We start from the raw sequence: 22480 nt of genomic DNA on the forward strand, positions 1-22480 counted from the left end.
AGGAAATATCAACTGCCAAGGAAAATGTATATAGTCCATAAATAAATTTCAAATAGCAAACCATAAAATCTAGGCATTAATTTCTACTTTCACATATCAATAACAGAGAGGTAAACAAATTATAATAATCTTTCGCCATTGCTGTAAGATTTCCGTGGAAGACAAAATGTTTTAGGACTTCATTCATAAAATGAAATTTTAAATTTTATTTAAATTTCAAATATAAGAGGAAAATAACCAGTTTTGCACTGAGGCCAAAAATAAGTTCACTAACTTTTCCCAAGAACCCCAGCATGGGGAGTGAAGATATCCCTATATCAGTCCCTGGTCCAACCAGTGGCAAACCATTTCCAATCTTCAGAGAATCATCCGTCATTCCGAGTCATTGGCTAATTTATGTCACTTGGAACATGTCAAAATCACTAAGGATTTTTCAATGAACCCTGGAAAAAAAAAGTCAACAATTAAATAAAAATCCTATTTACTCTAAAAAGAGAGTTTGCTATTTTATAGGACAAGAGATAGAGATATTAAGTATGTTTGTGAGCTACATGTCCTTGGATAAGCATATTCTAAACTGTTGTCTTCAGAATACCTCCATGTATGTAAATACATGTAAATGTATGAGGAGAGTGACCATAGGATGCAGCTTCCTAACACACAGAAAAGTACATAGAGCTTTCCCTACAGGTAGATACTGGTCAGAGCAAGCTAGTCAACTAAGTTGGAGAACCTAAGCTTTCCAGTCTCTGTATGCGCAGTATGAAACAACCACGTTAGCATTACAATGATAAAGAACCTAAATCCACTGTTCTACCAAAAAAATAAAGGAACCACACATTTTACACAACCTTTCTTCTGTTCTCAACCACAGAACTGTTCACCACTTGGAAATACTTTTTACTAGTTTGAAGACAGGGTCTCACTAAATAGCCCTGGCTGGCCTGAAACTTGCTACTATGTAGACTAGTCTGACCTTCAACTCTGCCTCCCAAGTGCTGAGATTAAAGGCTCATAACTAGTAGAATACTACATTTAAAATAATCACCCACAAAATATTTTGTTTTTTGTAAATGATCTATATTGGAACCAAAGTATAAATATTCCTGTAAGACAAATAAATTTAGCATGCATGCCTTGAGTGTATTTCCACAGAGTAGACCCCATTCCCAAGATCAGAGAGCAAAAAAAACCTGAGACACAGCTCAATACAAAGAAAAAAATATGGATTTAAAATACAACAAAAGCAGATCTAAAAGATATTTTAGGCAAAGGTAAGTTATTATCATTTAGCTAATGAGTTGAAACTTCAAGCATAAACCTTTCCAAAACCCATGGATCCATAATTCTAGAACAATCGCTTTCTAGCTCACAGATTCACTTTTAAAAACTTGTTCTGTACTTGGTGATTGTGGCCCATGCCTTTATTTCCAGGCACTAGGGAGCAAAGGCAGACATCTTTATGAACTTGAGGCCGGCCGTCTACAGACAAATTCTGCCTCAAAAAAACGAAACAAAACAAAAAACTAGTTATGCTTTTCTGTCTTAGTTGAAAAGTCTAAAAAGCCTTTCTTGGGAAGAAATAAGTCCAAAAACATAAATGCAGTTTGAAAAAATCTGTACCCACTTGGGAGGAGGAAGCAGATATAATTTAAGACCAGCCTCAGCTACAAATGAACTCAAAGTCTACCTGGGCTGAGAGGGGGTGGGGGGAGACAGACACAGACAAAAAAAGGTTGGTATTAGTGAAGCTGAAGAAGTCAGCACGACTGTTAGCTTGCTCTACTTATAATCTAGAGAATTACAGGACACACCGAAGTCATGTGCTAAAGTGGTAAAAGCCTAAACTACACACCTGGATTTGTTCTAAGATGAAAATGAAGCCAAGCTGACAAGATGCTAATACCTAAGTTACAGTTACCATCTGGTCTACTTTGCTCTGAGGAAAAGACATGTGTTCCTTCTGTCATTCTGCATTCATTCTCAGAAGAGAAACCTGCAGGCTCCTGAAAAGGGTGTTGATAAAACTTTGTATCTGCCTGAGGAGCTAGAAAACTGTCTGGAATGGTTTTTTCTCAATATGGGAGTAAAAATGAGACTCCTTCAAGTCTGCTTTCCTGATCCTATGTCAATAAAGAAGTCAAGGCATATTCGAGCATGGTGGTGCGTGTCTTTAAGCCTTTAATTCCAGTGCATGGATCTCTCTGAGTAGATGTAGTGCAGATTTCTGTGAGTTTCAAGGCAGCCTGTTTCACACAGTGAATTCCAAGCCAAGTAGGGGTATATAGTGAGACCTTGTCTATGGTAGGAAGGAAAGGAGAGAGAGGGACGGAGGAAACCCATTAAGATAGTAGTAGAAACACCAAATAATATTAAGAAATTCCCCTTCCCCAAAGAATATTCATGTTTAAAATATCAGAAGTAGACTCTCCAGGTCTTTCAAGCAGTGTCTTATATACAAAACCCCGGGGTGGTTCTCAAATTTCAGTTTGTCCAGGAATAAATTATCTTCATTATTTTTTCTTCAAGTGTAACCTGTTCCTCCCTGTACAGTACCTAAATTCTGGCATCTCTGGACTTCCAAATGCAGACTAGAAAGTCTGTGTCATAGTCTACTCTCATCTCTCTCAAGTTTGCACAGCAGGTGTCATCTAAACTCGTGGACGGTGTTTTGGAAATATTTCCAGCCTGTCTCTCTTTCCATTCATATCACTGTCAAAGTGACAGCTCCGAGTCAAACTACCTACTTAATCCAATCTGACTATAGAAGTCCACCCAAAGAGCTCAATACATCCTCAAGATTATGGCATGAGCTTATTTCAAGGAGGAGAACATCCAAGTTTTCCCAGTGTTCATCTACAGCACTTTTCCTCTTACCTACGCCCCACCCCGGCCCCATTTAGCAGCCAATTACGAGAGAGATTTAAATTTAATTCACTGCTTGTGTAGAAACTATTACCGGTCCTCGAAGAAGGGCCTGGAACCCGTCGGATCTTTACGTCTCTCGGTTCTGAATATGAATTGTCAAGGCCAAGGCCAACAGACTTAAACCCCAGGCAAGGAGTAGGCTCTTCCGAGCCCAGTCCTGCTTGGTACCCAAGCCAGATTCCCGAATTTAAGACAAACAGGGCCACGAGAGGTGAGCTTCAAAAGCCAACCAAGGAAGTCCAAGAGGCGCGGCGTTCCGTTACCCAGGCCATCTCCACGCTCTTCGTGGGGCGGGCACAAACTCTGGTTTCTGTTCAGCGTTTACCTCTGGTTGAGCAGAAACAGACCCTAAAGACCCAGTCTGCACCTCCATTCTCCACCTTTCCCACCAGAACCTTGTTCCTACCCCATCCTTTCAGCGTGCCAACGACCCAACCCGGGCACTCCAGCCGTCCCAATCTCTACTTCCCGAGGAATTTACTGTCTAGCTTACTTGCCAGAAGGACACTCCTTCTTCGTATACAGTAGATCCGAACTCCTTTTCCAGCTTGAGGTCCAACACCAGCAGCCCGTAACGTTCAACCCACGTTCCCTCGGACGGCTCCTCCCCCACAGCCCTCTCCGCAAGGAAAGCAACTTCCGCTTGGGAGTCCGCCACCATAAGAGCTACCCCACAAACACTTTCCTGCAGAGCGCCCTGCTTGAAAGCACGCGGGCAGGGGAACGGGAAGACCAGAGCACTTCCGGCAGTACTCCGCAGAGGCGTGGCTTGCCCGCCCTGCACGCGCAGGCGCAGTGGGAACTGCGGCGACAGGGCGGGGCTCATAGCTACAGACCCTGCAAAGTGTGAGTTGGGGAAGGCGGGCGGGAAGTGGGGGGGCGGGGTGGGGGTGGGGAGTACGGTTCTGGAAGCTGCTGGAAAGCGCTGGAGTGACGGAGGTGACGCCAGAGGCTAGGGGGCGGGGCGTGATTAAAATTAGTGCGCGGCTTTCAGCGGAGGGATTACGCTGCTGAGGAAGGAGTGGTCGCCGGTCGGATGCCTGGCGCGCAGGCCCGGTGATGGGCCTCATTGGCAGGCCATCATGGCGGCCGACACGACGTGATCCCATAGTTCGTTCTTGCGGCCCGCGCGCCACCGTACGTGTTCACAAATGGTTACCATACACGGAGCTGCCCCTCCCTTCTTCCCTAAACCCATCCTTGGAGGCCACTTTTCCTTTCTTCCCTCTCTGATCTGCTCACGGTAAGGGGAGTAGCGATAGACAAGCACTTGACCCGGGGTGGCACCGAGCAGCCGACCTGCGCATCTCAGCAGCCCTGCCTCCTTTAACTTCAGAGAGAAGGGAAATCTCAGTTGCTAAGTTTTAAGAACTGCCTTCGTAGAAAGGTCATGTGGTGTCAGGGAGGTCGTGACTGAACGCGTTCACGAGGACATCCTATTCTTGGAGTCCTTTGAATAGACTGTTTCCATGGCCTGGGACTACAATTTGTTATTTTCTGGACCTTACAGGAATCATGACTGGCATTTTGGATTGCGGTTCTGTGGGGTCTCATTATTGGTCTTAAACGACTATGTTCTGGCAGGATACTGATAATTTTGGTAGCGCGCTATGAGGGAAAGAAGTCCGCTGTAGGAAGAAATTATTCAATAAAAGAATTTCAGTTTGTGGTACTTAGGAATGAGACAATACCATTTAGTTCTGTGTATTCCACTGTATCCAGAGTACCTGTTTTTATACACATTGGACCCAAAGAGAGTATAGTTACCCTCAGTAGATTAAAGTAGGTTTATCTATTTCCACTTAGAAATTCACATTCAATAAGTGGAAGCTTTTATTTAGTTAATAATTAAGCTATGACAAGAATACAATGCTCTGTAAATTATTTTGCAAGCTCGTTTCTTTTCTATGTTGTATTCCTTAACTGAAAACAAACCGTTAGCACCAACCTGGGATATAAATGCTACCTCTAAGCTGGGTATGGTGGAACACCTCTGTAATCCCAGCACTCAGGAGGACCTTGGGTGAAGGCCAGATTGGGCTGTATAACAAATGAGTCCATACTGATGAGACTTGTCTTCCTGCTGGGATTGTGTATTCTGGTCTCATTAAAAACTGACTGGACTGAAGAAATGTCTTCCATCAGTACTAATGAGGACCTGAATTGGAGCCCCAGCACTTTTATAAAGCTTGGCCCAGCTGTATGCACCTTTTATCCCAGGCTGGGAAGGTGCAGATGTGTAGATTCCAGGAACACACTATCCAGTCATCCTAGCTGAATCTGTGAGCCCCTTGTCTCAAAAAATGAGGCAGAGAGTTAGCTTGGCCCTCTGTCCTCCACCTGTGCGCTCACAGCACACCAGCACGCACCCAGGCAGCCTAACTTACCAATAGCACCCAAGGAGTACAGTCTGTAATCCCTTTTCTAAAACTTCAGAAAACTGGAAAACCCAAAAGCTCTTTGGTAGTAAAAACTGGTACAAACTAGTGAGGTAAGTGAGCTTTATCCTGTGGTTTTTACTGCACCAACATTAATAGGTTTGATTGTTGTGTGGTGCTCTTGGCTGCTGGCATGAGGGGTTTTCTATAATGGTTTGTGTACTTTATAACTTTTGTCCTCTTTGTTTTGTCAGTACTGGGAAATGAATCCAGGCATCACACCAGTGCTGGGCAAGTACTTTACCACCCAACCATTTTCCCAGACCTTTTTTTTCCCCTTAAATTTGAGACACAGTTTTAAAGTTTCCCTGGCTGGCCTTGAACTCACTGTGTAGGCCAGGTCAACCTAGACTTGGTGTCTTCATGCCTCAGTCTCCTGAGTAACTTGAGTATAGTCCTGTTCTACCAGGCCCCACTGTAACTTTTTAAATTCCAAGCTTTTAGATTTTAGTAAAAGAATTATCAGCCTATATTTGTATTTGGCAAGTCTTCTTGGGCAAGGCATTTGTTTACAAAATTAACTTGAGGCATTATTTGTTCTCAGTGAATTCAAATGAGTTAAATATGGGGAACATGCTGCTCATGTACAATTATTGGGCTATGCAGAGCTTTTGTCAGCATGTCCATAGAGTAGGCCAAAGATTGCATCAGTTGTCCCAAGGTATTGTTTTTTGCTCTTAAGACTTAAGTAAACCATGATATCTCATAATGCATCCACACTTACCTGGTTCTCTTTTCCCCAAATGAGCAGATAAAATAAGAGTCACGGAGTAGATATTGGAGTACCTGATATCTAATTCTTTCTTTTTTGCTGTGTATGTTATATAAGTTGTTTAATTTTGGTGCCCTGGGAATATCTATACAGTGACAAGTTTAGAGCAGATAAATGCCACGAGGAAAGACCCTTATAGTTCTGACATCACCTGCAGATACTTACTCTTGAAACTACCACTAAGGACACCATCCATCTCAACTTATAACTTATCTTGCTGGTCAAAACTTACTGCTCAAATTGAGCAGTACATAGCTCAGACTTCACACAATGAAAGTCTTCATGCTATATCTGTATCTGAGTCACCCAGTTCCCTGCCTAGGATCAATAAAAGCTGAGGGGGTGGTGTATGCATATGTAAGCAAGTAAAGTACTATTAGGATATGGTTTGTGTCCCGACTTTTAATGAGAGTGTTGCATAATATGCCCCTGTTTACCTTACATGTTTGCTTGTCTTAGAGGTGACATTCTGTCATTGTGTCAGTCTGCTTCTGATGTGGGATGCTTAGGTTTCTTTCAGAATCTGTCATGGTTACTTTTCTTGCTGCTGTAACAAAATACCCTGATAATACCAGTGTAAGGAAGAAAATGTTTATTGTGGCTCACAGTTAGTACATCTAGTGGGGAAGCCACTGCATCAGGAGCTTGAAGTTGCTGGTCACATTGCCTGCACAGTCAAGAAGCAAAAAGCTAAGGAGATAAATTAAAATGGAATAAAAATTTAAAGCATTATACAATAAATTATATATTCATCATTTCTCACACTTGTGAATCTCTCTGTGTCCTAAACAGCAGCATAGCTACTTCTGATGACTGTGGCTTATATATCCCGTGTCTGTGTCATGAGAGTTGGATACTGGTGTTAATATCATGCTTGACTCTAAACAAAGTTCATTAATCATATCACCTGAGTGGCTTCTTCATTTGAAACCAGAGGAAGAAAGAGGGTGAGCTGTGTGGAACCTTGACCCTGATTACTTACATATCTTTGAACATGACAGTCATGCAGCAAGATTGACAGTGAGCACGTAGGGCAGAGATGAGTTAGCAGACCTTGGCTTTCACGAGCCTCTCATCAAATGCTATTTAAACTTAATTTTTCTTTTAACTGTTTTGCTCTATACATGTAATTGGATTTAGGATGCAACTTTTTTGTATTGCCACTTTGTTAAAGATTTATTTTTTATTATCTTAATTATGTGTGTGTTGTTGCAGGGGGCAGGACTGAAAATGCAGATGCCTGAGGATTGGAGAGGTTTTGGATTCCATGGAGCTGGAATTACAGGAAGTTGTAAAGCAGCTCATGTAGGTGTGTTAGGAACTGTTATTCTCTGCCAGAGCAGTACATGTTCTTAACCACTGATCCACCTCTCCTGAGTATTCCCGATTTCAGACAGAAAACTAAGCCAGAAGGAAACAGTGTATCAGAGTTTGCTTAGTAAACCGTCAGACCTGAGACTGAAGGCTGTATCTTCTAACTTCAAATCTGGAGCTTTTTTATCCTTCTACTCTCACTCCCCAGAGCAGAAATGAGCATGTAACTCCCATTGTAGGAGGACTGGGAGCTTAGACTGAACCAGCCTGGGCTTCAGAAATGAGCCCTGCATGCTTCCAGTGAGAGAAGGACCTTCTACAGGGCCTTACAGAAAGTAATCACAGCATGCTGATTAGCAGTCACAAGTTCTGTACATTAAAAAAAAAAAAAAAATTAAACTCACATAGAGAAACACTTTCCTAATTGGGACATAGTTGTCACTTCACGATGAATTTATGAATCAGAAGTACTGGACGGAATTTAGGGCTATTTAGAAGTAGATAGTCTTACCTTCCAAGAGTTCATGCCATCATTTGGTTTAGCCAGGAAATTTAAAACAGGAAATCACCAAGAAAAAAATATGTAACAGTAAATGAATAAATAAAATAAAATTGAAACTTACCATAAAATCAATTTGACTATTTTAATTAGGTTGGTAATGGACAAGTAGCAAGAACATAGTTTATTCTTATGACTAAGTTCTAGCTTACTATAATATGGGGGCTAGTAATTGTTTAATAAATGAATTAAAACTGGAATGGGAAGAAATTGTCTTTTTTTTAATAGAAAGTAATTTTAAATCATTAAATTTAAGTCATTTTACCATCTTTACTGTTTGATTCCTGGAACTGAATCACAAGTGAACATTGAACTGTGGGGCTAGAAAGATGGCTTAAAAAAAATCTTAAGTTTTACATCTGGCCTGCTTTTCAGTGATGTACTCCAACTTCTTTACTCATGCTGGACCACTTCTTTTTTTAAGCAATGTAGACTCCTCCCACTCTTAAAATAAAAGGGAGGCAAGGATGCATCAGCTGAGAGTCACAGCCTGCATTCACCTGGGCCACTTAACTCCAGACCAAATACTACACTTCTCTGAGGCTCAATTTCATCTAGAAAATGAAAATATCTGCTAATCCCAGTTCTGTTATTTAACTAGTTTTGTGACCTCAGGAAAATTATTTCACATCTCTGAGCCCAAGTTTCCCATATAAGAAATAAACGTATCTTAAATAAGGTAATATGCAAAAAAGCTGCTGACAGTTAGGAAGTCCTCAGGACACATGGCAGCCTTTTCTCGTCCTCCACACTCTGCAGGCCCTTTAAGGGCTGTTCTAGTCCTATCATTGAACCTTCCGCGGCTAGGGCTGCAGTCTCTTGCCCCGGTTTACTTGCCCAGGTACACTGGATGGGTCCTCAAATTATTGTGGGTCGGCTTTGTATTTGGGGACTTGTTAAAATCGTAATTGCATAGTCCTCTCCCGACCCCAGGGTTTGGGTGGGTTCTGAGCATCTGTATCTTCCTTTTCATACTTCCTAATGCTTGCTAAAGGGCCTGGTTTTCCACCTATCTGTTAATAAACATGTGTTCTTACTGTTGGTTGTGTGATTCTCATTGTATAGCCCTTCAGGTGTTTTGAGTTTTACCCCGGAGATACTATAAATTCCATGGGGCAAGAGCATGGCTTATCCCTTACAGTTGCAGGATGCCAGAGAGCAGCCCTCAACAAATACTTGTTTAGAAGCTGCTTACGACCACTTTTTGTCGTTCTCTGCATACATTTGGATCTAATTACATTAGTTCAGATAAAATGTAAGTTGACACACATCCCCTCCTCTGGGGAAAAAAAATGTTTTTGGAAAATGTGGCTGAGGTTTGCAACAGCAATGAGTTAATTCACACCACCCTTCAGAAACAGGCCGATTTCAGCCATTCTCAAGAGGACTCCAAGAACATGGCTTATCCCCCTACATTTACAGGATGCCAGAGAGCAGCCCTCCACAGATGACTCCCTTCAGTCTTCCAGAACCAAGAAAACAGAATAAAGATCTGAGCCGCTGAATTCCTTCCACCAAACTTGCCTAAGACAGTTCACCCTTCTCCTCTAGGAAAGGTCAGGGGAGAAAAGCTCATGTCTGTATGAATATTAACATGTGCAGTATGAAAGGCCTTTTCTGCCCTCAGCACTTTGCATAGACACAGTACAGCAGCACATTCTAATGCTTGTATAGATCAGATTAAGGTAACTTGTAACTGTTACCCCACACAATGTTTCTTAGCATCTTGTCTGCTAGCTGTTAGGAAGTATTCATTTGTGGTCAGTCATAGTTGTCCTAGGCTTTATAGCATGAGAAATCATTCCTCTCTCACTACTCCTGATAATAGGGTTTTTTGTTTTGTTTTGTTTTGTTTTTGTATTGGGGGGGAGGGTGTAGGATTCGAGACAGGGTTTCTCTGTATAGCCCTGGCTGTCCTTGAACTCAGAAATCCATCTGCCTCTACCTCCCAAGTGCTGGAATTAAAGGCATGCGACACCACTGCCTGGCTGATAATAGGTTTTATTAAAGGCATTACATCAGGATATTATCATTTTTAAAACACCTACGTTAAGGGTTAGATAGTTGGAGCTGGAGAGATGGCTCAGTAGTTAAGAGCACTGGCCAATCTTACAGAAGGCCCACTTAGCTCCTCACAACCATCTGTAACTCCAGTTCCAGCAGAACTGACAACCTTTTCTCTGCCTCTGCAGACACAGCATGCAAAAATGATGGACAAACATGCATGCAGACAAAACACCCATAGCCATAAAATAAAAAATATCTTACTTTTTTCAAAAAGTTACACAACTTGAGTTAAGTGAATCATATTCTGGCTTTATCTTCTGCCACTTCCACAGCAGATGACTTCCAAGTGTTCTAAAACAAAGACACTGATTACATGGTTCTGATAGGCATCTAGAAGTAGATAGTCCTGGCTCAGTCTTGTGTGGATCATCAGAAGGCTACTTTTGTCTCCTCCCAACATGGCACCTGAATTCCCTCTAGAGAGCAAACGATCTGAGAGGCAGGCAGAAACCATAGCTCTTTTTGAAACCTTGCCTTAAAAGTGATACATCATCCCTTGCTATATTCTGTAGATTACGCCACCCTTCCCTGCTAGAGTGTGGGAGGGACCTCTTAAAGGTATGAATACCAGGAGGCAGGATTCAGTGTGGGCTGGCAGCCACAATTGTATTCTATGTTTTGTACTTGAAAGAGCAAGTAAGTCAATATCTCATTATAAGCTTATTAAAATATTAATGGCAGTTTCCTGAAATAATTGTATATCTTACATATAGTACTGTAGATGAGAAGTAAGTTGACAGTGTCTGTCTACAGGGCATCTGCTTCCTATCTAGCTGAGTGTCTAAATCTGCAGCATACATTCAGCCAATATCTTACTCAGTTTGCATGGTCCTGTGAAGCTCAGGTGATCTATATTATAAGGTGAGGATAGCTGCAATATTTTTATTACAAATTAATAATTGTGGTTTTCATAAGAGGTTCCCTATAAAGTTTGAGTCCTGAGCTCTGATTTATTCAGGTAAGGGCTTTTTTTTTTTTTTTTTTTTTTTTTTTGGTTGGGTTTTTTATGTTTTCAATAGTGATCAGAATGAGGTGTATAAATGTAGCTGGCTGGTAGAGGTCCTTTACCTTATCCAGATTGTCCTTAGGCCGAAAGGAGTTGAAAGGGTCTGTGGCTTGATTACAATTCTTTTTTTTTTTTTTTTTTTTTTTTTTTTTTTTTTTTTTTTTGGTTTTTCGAGACAGGGTTTCTCTGTGTAGCCCTGGCTGTCCTGGAACTCACTCTACTCACTCTGTAGATCAGGCTGGCCTCAAACTCAGAAATCCACCTGCCTCTGCCTCCCAAGTACTAGGATTAAAGGCGTGCGCCACCACCACCCGGCCTTGATTACAATTCAAATGTCAGACCATTAAAGAAGTCCAAGTTAGTGAAATAACATAGGTAAGAACATAACTCACTTTGATACAGCACACTAAATATTAAGTTTTGTAACAGCAAAAAATATATATAATGTGAGAACAAACTTGAAACATTCATGTACCCTCCATTTTTGTAGCTTAAGAACAACTAACAGTGACAAAATGTTCCTGTGACCATAAATAAGCATTGCTGATCCCACTGGCATTGCATCTAGAGGCTGAGTGCAGGCCTGTAGTACTTCAGCACTCTGCAGACTGAGGTAAGAGGATCCCTGGACCAAGGCTTGGCCTGAAGGACAAGACTATGAACAAGCAGTAATAGAAACTCAGACACTTACTGAGTCGGTGTCTGCATCTGCATGCAGTCTGCTCACTGCACAGTAGAATGCAGAGTATACAGCACAGACTTAGCTCACTTGCATCTGCTAATTTCCAGTCACATAGGCAGTTCTGACAGCCTCGTTCACCTGCAGGTATTAGGAGGGCCTAGTTTTCTAATCAAGGAAAAACTTTTGGGAAATTCATTTTACTTTCTAAGTGTGATTTGTTGTGATTAATCAATAAAATGTTGCTTGGTTTCATGCTGATTGGATTTAAGATGACATCTCTTATGGTAAAGGAGAGGCGGTGGCACATATACTATGAATGCAGAGCACATAGCCTGAGGGTTTTCTCACTGGAGTCTTCTGAGCTACTAGATAGTGGTTACATTTAAGAAACAAACAAGATGAAACAAACAGAGTAAGTTAAGCTTTTTCTGAAAACAAAGGGGTGGAGTGATACAGAAAAGTTGGGAAATTACAACTTCAGACTGTTGTGCCAAAAGCAGGAAATCTATTCACTACTTTTAAAACCTCTTTTTCCAGAGTAGAGTAAGTCCAGTTGTATGTATAACAATGAATTGCTCTGATTCCATTCTATAGGAAAGTTCTTTTCAATATTTTAAGAAACTAAAGGAAAAAATCGTAACAGGCAAATACACTGTAGGGACTTTGATTACACCCTGGTTTGCAAAACATATTAGGAAAGATGGTACCACACACACCTTTAATCCCAGCACTTGGGAGGCAGAGGCGGGTGGATTTCTGTGAGTTTGAGGCCAACCTGGTCTACAGAACTACATAGAGAAACCTTGTCTTTAAAAAAAAAAAAAAAAAAAAAGCAAAGCAAAACATATTAGAAAACTTGAATATACCCAGTTACAGAGTACATTTTAATTTTTGTAGATGTACTAATGTTGGTTATGTTTTTGAATCAGTGGACTCGATTTAGGATATCCAAAGTGTGCTTACAGGGAAAGTTACCTTCAAATAGTGTACACATATGCATATGGTACAGCAAATATGACATTCAGTTAAGCACTGGACTTATGTAATGGTAGTTATGTCGTGTTTCAGCTTTTCTGTGTGATTGAATACGTTAAAATTTGGGGAGAAAAAAAATAAGCTTGTTTTGTAGATACATAAGAAAAGGCTTCAAGATAATATGGCATTGTTTAGAGTCCCTGAGGCCCCTTCTGCTGTCAGGTGCTTTGGATCCAGTTTGGTCAGGACAGCCATTTCCATATCAGCATTGACTTCCCTGTTGCTAGGTCTAGTAGTGCCAGTCCTCGGTTCCCTTGACCTCTGAGCGGCATTAGCATGGTTGACTGTTCTCTTGTGTGCTCCCTTCTCAGCTTCTCTCTCTTTTTTTTGTCTTGCTGGTCCTCTTCCTTAAACATTAGGATGCCTTGGGACTGAGATGGATTCTGAGCTTCCATGAAGGATCTTATTCTGTCCTAAAGCTTTAAATATATATTTGGGCTGTACACACCTTTAGTCCCAGCACATGGGAGGCAGAGACAGGTTTCTGAGTTTGAGGTCAGCCTGGTCTACAGAATGAGTTTCAGGACAGCCAGAACTGCACAGAGAAGCCCTGTCTCAAAATAAAAAAGCTAACCAAAGTACACACACACACATATATATGTGTGTGTATTTATATACACATATGTGTATTATATATGTGAATAATATATATAATGTATATTTATTATGTATATACACACATATGTATGTATATGTGTATTATTATATTCCAAAGCAAAGCACTTTTGCTCCATCAGCACTGGTTCCTCCTCTTCCTTCCTTTGCAGAAGCCTGAACCCAGAGCCTTGTTCATGCTAGGCAAGCCCATCCTCTAAGCTATATCCCTGTCTGCCAGCCCACTGCTGTTAGTCCTGTCTCCATCCCAGCACAGATTAGAGCAGAGTTTTTCAGCTCTGTTGGCGTTGGGGCCAGTCATGTGGGCAGGACCCCTCCTGTGCAGGTGGTAGTATGTTGAATAGCACTCTTTGCCCCCAGCCATTTGGTGCAAGGGGCAACTTGCCCCCACAGTTACAACTCTGCCAACATGTTCTTTGAAGGCAAAAGTGCCCCCAGTTGCAGACCACTGAGTTAAATACGGTGCTCCATATAGTCATGCTGTCTCTGGTACTTTCCTTCTCTTTCATTCATTCCTAATAAAACAACAAAATGAAGCAGGTCTAGAACATTCCTGTGCTGTAGTAACTCATGAGGATCTATCTGTAATGCCTACAAACACTTTCCTCACCAGTACACAACATGCACACACATACATACACACATGCACGAAGCATACAGATGTATGTAGACACATAACACACACACAATTGGACAGCAGTCTTTTCTTCTTGTACAAATCCCTTTCAACTACTAGGTGGACACTGCCCCATCCTGAGCTTCACTTTCCCCCTGTATTGTCCTTCACCACTTCTCATGGTGAATGGTTTTATTGAATATTAAGGCAAGAAGTACAGTTGTGGTAATATAGAAGTGACTGCAATGATTCTAACCCAGTCTGAGAATATCAAGAAAGGCTTAGTACCCATCTCCAAGATTCTGCAGGAATCCCCAAAAGAAAGGATTGTCTGCATATAATCAGTCTGATAGTGCAGGAAGGGTATTAACCAAGCGAAGAGAAGAGTGAAAGATTTGCTTTGGGGGCTGAAGAGATGGCTCAGCAGTTAAGAGCACCCTCTGCTCTTCCAGAGATCCTGAGTTAAATTCCCAGCAACTACATGGTGGCTCACAACCATCTCTAATGGGGTCTGATGCCCTCTTCTGGTGTGTCTGAAGAGAGCAATGGTGTTGTGCTCATATGCGTAAAATAAATAATCTTCTTTAAAAAAAAAAAAAAAAAAAAAAAGATTTGCTTTGGAACTGACTTTCCAGTCCTTCTAGGGAGAGTCTCCTGCCAAGTATCTATGAGAGGACAGGCATATGGACAGTAAATATAGATGTGAGAATATTCGTTAAGTAAGCAGAAATAGGAGAACACTTTGCATGTCAGAACTGAAAGGAACCTCTGAGATCCCATCTGCTACGCAGGTACAAGAGAGAAGAGTATATGGGAAATTAAAAAGATGGGCGCCTGCTGGTTGTTTCTCTAGGGTAAGAAATCCTAAGAGGGCCGAAGAGGTGGCTCAGCAGTTTAGAACACTGCTGGCTCTTGCAGAGTCTGGATCCATTTCCCAGTACCTACAAGGTGGCTCACAACCACCTAGAACTTCAGTTCCAGGGGATCCAACACCCTTTTCTGGCCTTTGTGGGATTGGGCACACATTTGATACATGTAGGCAAAACAGGCATACACATAAATAAAATTTAAGAGAGAGAGAACACATGAAGTCACTTGGTCACCTGTGTTAAAATACTAAAGAGATTCCCTTATGCTAGTCTGTTTTATGCTTCATTCTTCCTTAGAGATTATTAAATTTTTGATTATACCAAACAAATGAAGCTGCCAGCTACACGTACTCAGTTATGTACTAAAGCTGTTTCAGTTTTTATGCTGTAGGAAAAAATAGTTTTCATAATTGGAGGTCCTTAGAGAAAAAACTTACAAAGGATTAGGAAGTGTTTTCCCTCATTCTTTGCTCTTAATTTGGGGTTGCGTATGAATGGGCTTGTAGCTAACTGTGGTAGCCATCTGGAGTGCAACAACCCTCCCCAAACTTCTGTGGCTAAAAACATGCTTTGTCATGGCCCTGTGGGAGACTGGCACGTTGTCCTCACAACTTGTTCATGAAACCCATCTCAGTCAGCTCTCTGCCTGGAGCCAGGGTGAACCGGATAGGAACCCACAGGGTCAGTCTGCAAGTTCCTCCTCATTCTGCCTCTCCCTAACACCATCTCTGTTCATGCTCTCCTGGGTTGGTTTGAGTTCTTCTGGATTGATTGATGCTCTCTGGGTTGGGCTGGGTTTTGTTGTTGTTGTTGTTTTGGTGCTTAGAATTGGACCTAAGGCCTCATGCTCTATGCACACATTCTACTTCTGAGCCAGAGTTGCAGCCCATCCCGGGACTTTAAAACGTGGCAACAGGAATGAATGTTCCAAGAGGGCACAGGTAAGAGCTCCAAGGCCTCAGAGCCTTTTCTGAAGCATGTCGGTTCTGCTGTATTCTACTGCACTGTGGTGGTTACGGGTTTACTCCTTACACCTCACAAGGGTATTGTACAATGTAGGTCCCTTAGGCTTGCAGCCTCGCCTTAGAACTCTCAGTCTCTGGCTGTGGCCCTGTTCTAGACTTAACCCTGCTGTTGAGATTGGCAGTACTAGCCGTGCCTCTCAGTGAAGAGTCTAAAGGGAACCTGGGAGAAGTTGGTAACTTAGAGACTGTTTGGAGGTATCTAATCTGTCTTTAGAAGCATGCTAGGCTAGTTCCTTGGATTGGAATGCGGAGGAAAGAGCCTGAGGGCTTACTGTCCTCCAAGATGGGGTCTGTCTGAGTTGGATTTGGAGTGTTCATGTGTCCCCAGGGCTACAAATGGGGACACACAGAGGCCATAGGTCTACTTTGTTTTTTAGGGACTCTGCAGAGGAACCAGGAGACTCAGAATTTTTAGTGACTCTCATTAAAAATAAATTTGAGTATTTGAAGTATATAAATGAAACAAAATTATTATGAATCTTAACAGATGTCTAGTAGAATCAGGAAAATTGGACAAGTTTTATTTGCTTATTTTTTGTTTTACTTAGAAATTACTTAAAATCTTCAAGTTTGAAAAATCAAGTTGGGGGGCTGCTGGAAAGATGGCTCAGTGACTAAGAGCACTGGCTGCTCTTCCAGAAGACCTGAGTTTAATTCCCAAGTCCTACTGGGGAGTTCACACCTGTCTATAACTCTAGTTCCAAGGCTTCTGACACCTTCACATGTACACATGCAGGCAAAACACAATGGATATAAAATACAAATAAATCTTTAAAAATAAGAAGGAAAGAAAAACATGCAAAGAACACCATACACCTTCTACTCAGATTCCCGCATCATTCAGGTTTCGTGTTAGTTGCCTTATGCCGTAGGCTTGTGAATACACTTGCTTGCTACTTCGGTGCACGCATAGATACCTGTAATATATGTTCATATGGAAGGCTTTCAGTCATCTGAGCATAATTCAATATATTATACCTTCATACCCCTAAAGTCTCAGGCGTGCCATGGTTGACAACCCCAGTATTCAATGCTGAACCTTCACTTTTGGTTATCCAGTTTTGCCAGCAAACCCAGGAATGACCTTCGCGTCATCTTCCTTCTTGTAGCACAGGCTCCTGAGTGGGGTCCTTTCCCTAAGATGCTCTAGACTATGCCCACAGCCTCTCTATGACTTCCATGGCCCTGCTCATTTTAGAGGAACAAGGACATACTTCTTTCCCCTTTGAAATATAATTTGGGTTTGTTTCCTTGCAACTAGGTTAGAATTATATGGTCTAAAAAATGCTCTAAATGTTCTAAAAATGTGAAAATAGTATCCTATCTAGAAGACCAATTTAAATAAAATTCAGGTCAAGCAAAGTTGAGAAAATTAGTATGAGTTGAAATGAGAAATAAAACTGTGCTGTAGATCAACTTCCAAGAAAATATTTAGAATGTAATGATGTTCACTCTTTCCAGTTATTATAAATGTTTCATTCAGCACCTGAATTTTTTTTAAAAAAATTATGAAAATTCTTGGCATTTAAGTGACCTTAACTGGTTTCTATTTATCTTCCTCATGAACTCTGCTTCCCAGAAAGCCATCAGTACCTTCCTGAGAAAACAGTAAGAGGTTGTCTTCCAACTTTGCCGAACATATTCAACAAACAAAAGTTTGTATTATCTGCCAGACACTGGGGTGGGCACTGGGAATAGAGGAGACTACAACAGACTCTGTATTCCACAGTATACAGTAGATGGCAGTCAGAGTGGCGTACATGCCACGGGATATAGGCCTTCCCACTGGGGATGCTCTGGAGCTATGCTGTTGGGGAAATGGCCTAGATGCCTTTGCAGCCAAAGAAGGCTGTCCCCGTGGATGCTATAAGAGGAACATCCATCTGTAAGAAAAATGTGGACTTGGCATTTTTCCTGGTCTGGTGCATTAAAAATGACTAAACCACACGGAGTACTTTTTAGTGTGGCAGTCTTTCTCAGAGATGGCGAGATGCGATGGATTTCTCCTAGTTCTGGAAGGTTTGAGCTTTTGCACTTGCTTTTTACTGTATGATCTGCCCAGGGATTCACTTTTTAAAGAGAAGTAGCAGCAGTGGATTTGAGTTTGTTTGTTTGTTTGTTTGTTTGTTTATTTATTTATTTATTTATTTATTTGTCTTTCCCAATAGTATCCTGGATTAGTGTGTAAATATTATTTTAAGATAGGAAGCAGCTTTAAGTTGCATTATTTATTTATTTTGTATGTGCATGTTTGGAGGTCAGAGGACACCTTGTAAAAGTTGATTCTCTCCTTCCAGCACGTTGGTCCTGGTGCTCAAACTCCGGTTGTCAGGCTTGCTGGCTGACACTGAGCCACCTCTCTGGTCTAGAAAAAAAACCAAAAAACCAAAAAAACAAAACAAAATCTTAAATCTGAGTACTAGGCAACTGGGAGAAATAAAGAAGGAAAGAAAAAGAAAGAAAGAAAGAAAAAAGCTCAGTTAGAAGATTTACTTATTTTATGTGAGTGAGTTTTTGCCTGCACATGTGTATGTATACAATATGCACAAGCCCAAGCCCTCAGCCCCTGAAGAGGGGGTCAGATCTCTGGAACTGATGGTCCTGAGTCGGCACGATGGTGCTAGGAGCTAAATCCTGGTCCTCTGTGGGAGCAGTAAACGCTCTTAAGCACTCGCCACCTCTCCAGCCATCCAGCAACCTCTGATGCTTTGATGATGCAGGCTTTATTCTAGACGCTTCCATCTGCCAGGGTCTTACAGAGTTCATTTCATCCATGGACTAAGGCATCCTCCATTACTTCATGAGTCTGATTCCTGCTGATATCACTGGCTTCTGAAAATACTAAAACTTAGCAGGGGTTAAGATACTAATAATATACTGAGAAGAATATAACTAAAATCTGTGTGTGTCTGTAAACATAGCATTGCCAAATGAGTATAGAATAAGTAGTTAATCTTCAAATAAAATTGTATTGGCTAGAAAGATTGATACGTTTCATGGCATTCTCGATATAAGAATAAAGAAAATGTAACAGTTACCTGTCTAAACCTTATGTATTTTATTTTTACTTTAATTTTTTGAAGACAAGGTCTTACTATGAATCCCTGCCTGGCCTGAACTTGCTATGTAGACCAGGCTGAACTCAAAATCACAGAGCTCCACCTGCCTCTACCCTGCTAAGTGTTGGGGTTAAAGATGTTTACTGTTCTCTTAACACAGTAACTCAATCTGAATGCATCGCCTGAACAAATCGGCTTTGATTTCTCAAACCAGTGTTAGAGATGAATCCCGAGCTCTGGACGTGCTAGGCAGGTTCTGTATGAAGCTGTGGTCTATGTTTACACAACTACATGTTTAAAGGTCTCTAAGGTACTACGTAGAAGGAATTTAAAAGGAACCATAAATTTAATCAAAGACAGGAAATGTCTGTATTGTTAAGTCACTACATATAAATCCTGTTTTTGTTGTTGTTGGCAAATACTAACTGAAGAGAACTATTTCTTTTCTTTTGGTTCCTTTTCTGTCCTTAACTTGCCTACTTCCCAGTCTCTCCTCCTAGAGCTCTTCAACATCTCCCCCTACTTTCCCTCTGAGAGAGTACTCACCACCCCACCCCAGAACTATTTCTTTTTTTAAAAAAGTTTGTATTTTAGCTGGAAAGTGGTGGTTTACATCTTTAACTCCAGCACTCAGGAGGCAGAGGCAGCTGGGTCTCTGTGAGTTTAAGGCCAACCTGGTCTACAGATTGAGTTCCAAGGCAGCCAAAGCTACACAGAGAAACCCTGTCTCAAAAAAACAAACAAACAAATAAACAAACGAAAACCCAAAAAGCAAAAAGCAAAGACAAACAAAAACACCAGCAGATTTGGTGCCCTGAGAGGCCTTGTCTGCTTCTGATGCCACCATACCTTGTGGTAGAAAGGACAAACCAGTTCCCTTGACCGTTTGTGCTGGCCATCTCCTCTCATGAGGGCCCAGTACTATCTGGTGAGGAATTCCACACAGGAACTTGGGGGAACACAAACACCCTAACCATAGCAGTCTTGGACTTCATCCCCTAGTCCTGAGTTGTTTGTAATTTACTCTCTCTCATATTGACTTAAATTTGCTTAAATTTAACCCAGTGAGATGGCTCAGCAGGTGAAGGTACTCCCTGAAGAGCCTAAAGAGCCCAGTTCAGTGTCTGGTACCCTCAAGGTGGAGAAGAGAACTAGTTTCCAAAAGTTTTCTCTGACCTCCATGTGCACGCTGTTGCATGTACACACATAGGTGTCAATAAAAATGTAATACAAATTAGATGTTACACTTCAAAAATATATAAAAATAAAATAAAAATGCATTTGACTAAATTCATTGACATCCAGCTTTTCTTAGTCATGGCAGCGCACACCTATAATCCCAGCACCCAGAAGGCTGAGGCAGCCAGGTCATGAGTTCTAGGCCAGTCCGGTCCTCACAGTAAGGCTCTGTTTCTGCTTAGGGCTAGGATCGGGGCTGTCTGCATGCACAGCGCCGTCTCCATCCCTGTGCTACTCTAGGGCCTGGCGTTACACTCATCCCTCAGTTGTCCTCACCACAGTTCAAGTACTCAGAAGCCAGATGTGGCTAGCAGTGAGAGGTCTTGTGTGTAGATCAGGAGCACTAACGTCATCATAGGGAGGTGGATCTCGACCTTCCTAGTGCTGCGACCTCGTGTTGTGGGGACCTCCAACATACAATTATTTTCGTTTTCTGATGGTCTTCGGTGACCCTTGCAACCCACAGGCTGAGAACTACTGTAAGAGAAAGTCTGCATTGTTGTCTTAGAGCCTTTGTCCTGTTACCTCTGTACCTACCATGCCTTTCTCTCCTTTCTTACCTGTTTAAGACCAACTTATTATTACAGCTTTGTGTATCAGGTGTTAATGAAGGTAAGCAGTGGTTCCAGACATCCCTGTCCATGCCCACTTTCTGGGTTCAATGCCTGAGCTTGTACTTTGATTACTGATCCTATGTGAAGATTTAGGTTGACTTCTGTCTCATTTTGAAACAGGACACTTTCTGCTACCTTCTGCCATCTCTTTCCTCTAAAGATAAAAGAAATGGGACAGACTTAAGATTCAGAAATACAGACCTGGCATGGTGACACACACCTTCAGTATAGCACTTAAAAAGCAGAGGCAGGCAGATCTCCGGGAGTTTGCAGCTAGCCTGATCTACATAGCAAGTTTCAGGCTAGATTTGGGCTACATAAAGAGAACCTGTGTCAAACACAAACAAAAAGGATCCAAGAATAGTTTGAATTCTGTTCTCTTCTCTTACTGCCTTTGTCACTCCAGACAGCTTTAGTGCTGGTAAACCTTCGTTTTCTAATATGTCACTGCTCAGATTCGTGTAATTGCCAACAATATTTTTTTTAAGCTATGAGTTGGGGTCTGGAGAGAAGACTCAGTGGCTAAAGTGCTCACTGTGTGAGAATGAAGGTCTGAGTCCATGACCCTGGCACCCACATGAAAGCTGGATATGGCTGTATGATGCTGTAGTCGCAGCCATGGAAGTGGAGACAAGAAGATCTGAGAGCTCAGTGGCAGCCAGTGTGACAGTCAGTGAGCTAAAGGCTCTGTGAGAGACCTTGTCTTCAGAAAACCATGTTGAGAGCAGTAGAGCAAGACACCTAACTCGACCTCTGACCTCTGCACACAGTGCAGGAGCACAAGCATATATGCCAGACACAGAGGACAAAACGGGCAGCAAAGGGGGCGAATGCATAACAATAAGACCTATTTTTTTCTCCTAATTTATTTTTTAAAAGTCCATATTGAACTAGTATGTGTTGGTGAGATGGCTCAGTGGGTAAAGGCACTTGCCACACAGCCTGTTGACCTGAGTTCAGTCCCTAGAACCCACAGTGGAAGGGCAAAACTAATCCCTAAAGTACCCTGTGACCTGCACATGTGTGCTGTGGCACCCACGCACCCACATTCATACACATATGTAAACACCTCTCAGACACACAGAAATAGATGAGTTCTCAATTTCTTTGATTGTTTTTGAGACGGGGCATTGCTATGTAGCTCTGGATAGCCTTGAACTCTTGTATCTCCTACCTCAGCTTCTCCAGGTCTGGGATTGTAGACATGAACTCAAATGATGGCTCAAAGTTAACGTCTTCATTTTCTCCCAGAGTGGCTTTTGTTTGTTGAGACAGCTCTTACTGTGTGGCCTGAGATGGACTCAGATTCTACTGCCTCAGCCGCCTGGAGGCTGGGATTACAGGCCTGGGCCAATCTGCCTCCCTCTTAGTTCTTTTGAGTTTCACTGAAACTCTTGGAATTTAGAGGCCACAGAGACTCCTGTTTGCAATCGTAAAGGATATAAACATGCATTCATAGCACACTCAGATTTCATAGCTGCCATGCTCACCCTCATGCCCAGCACATTATAAACATTTGTCTAGACACCTGCTGCCCCCATCCCCTGCACTAACTCACAGGTGTTTCTTCCTTTCACCAGCTCCTGGCTTGGAGCCAAGCTCACAAGTCTTTATCACTCCCATGCCTACTTTTAAAAAAAAT

General features: G+C 41.9%; 1 protein-coding gene and 2 long non-coding RNA genes across 9 annotated transcripts in view; 2 read left to right on the forward strand and 1 right to left on the reverse strand.

Moving 5' to 3' along the window:
- Window positions 1–3656, reverse strand: part of Uspl1 (ubiquitin specific peptidase like 1) — a 31652-nt gene extending 27996 nt beyond the window's left edge. The window contains exons 1-2 of one of the 7 annotated variants that reach the window (XM_076923870.1): window positions 3422–3656; window positions 275–443 (exon numbers count right to left, since the gene is read on the reverse strand). In XM_076923870.1, the coding sequence (XP_076779985.1) occupies window positions 275–376 (102 nt within the window). In that variant the 5' untranslated portion in view covers window positions 377–443; window positions 3422–3656. Of the gene's footprint in view, window positions 1–274; window positions 444–2959; window positions 3363–3421 lie in introns of those variants that run through there. The other 6 variants (XM_076923875.1, XM_076923871.1, XM_076923872.1 and 3 more) reach the window with 6 other exon arrangements.
- LOC143438207 (uncharacterized) overlaps window positions 3642–22480 on the forward strand; it is a 113335-nt gene continuing 94496 nt past the window's right edge. Inside the window, exon 1 of the long non-coding RNA XR_013107198.1 lies at window positions 3642–3774. This is a non-coding gene — a long non-coding RNA (uncharacterized LOC143438207). The remainder of the gene's footprint in view (window positions 3775–22480) is intronic.
- Window positions 3842–9052, forward strand: LOC143438205 (uncharacterized). The gene is made up of 2 exons (XR_013107193.1): window positions 3842–7085; window positions 7354–9052. It is a non-coding gene; the product is annotated as an uncharacterized LOC143438205 (long non-coding RNA).

Source organism: Arvicanthis niloticus, chromosome 24 (assembly GCF_011762505.2).
Source record: "Arvicanthis niloticus isolate mArvNil1 chromosome 24, mArvNil1.pat.X, whole genome shotgun sequence".
NCBI lineage: Eukaryota > Metazoa > Chordata > Mammalia > Rodentia > Muridae > Arvicanthis > Arvicanthis niloticus.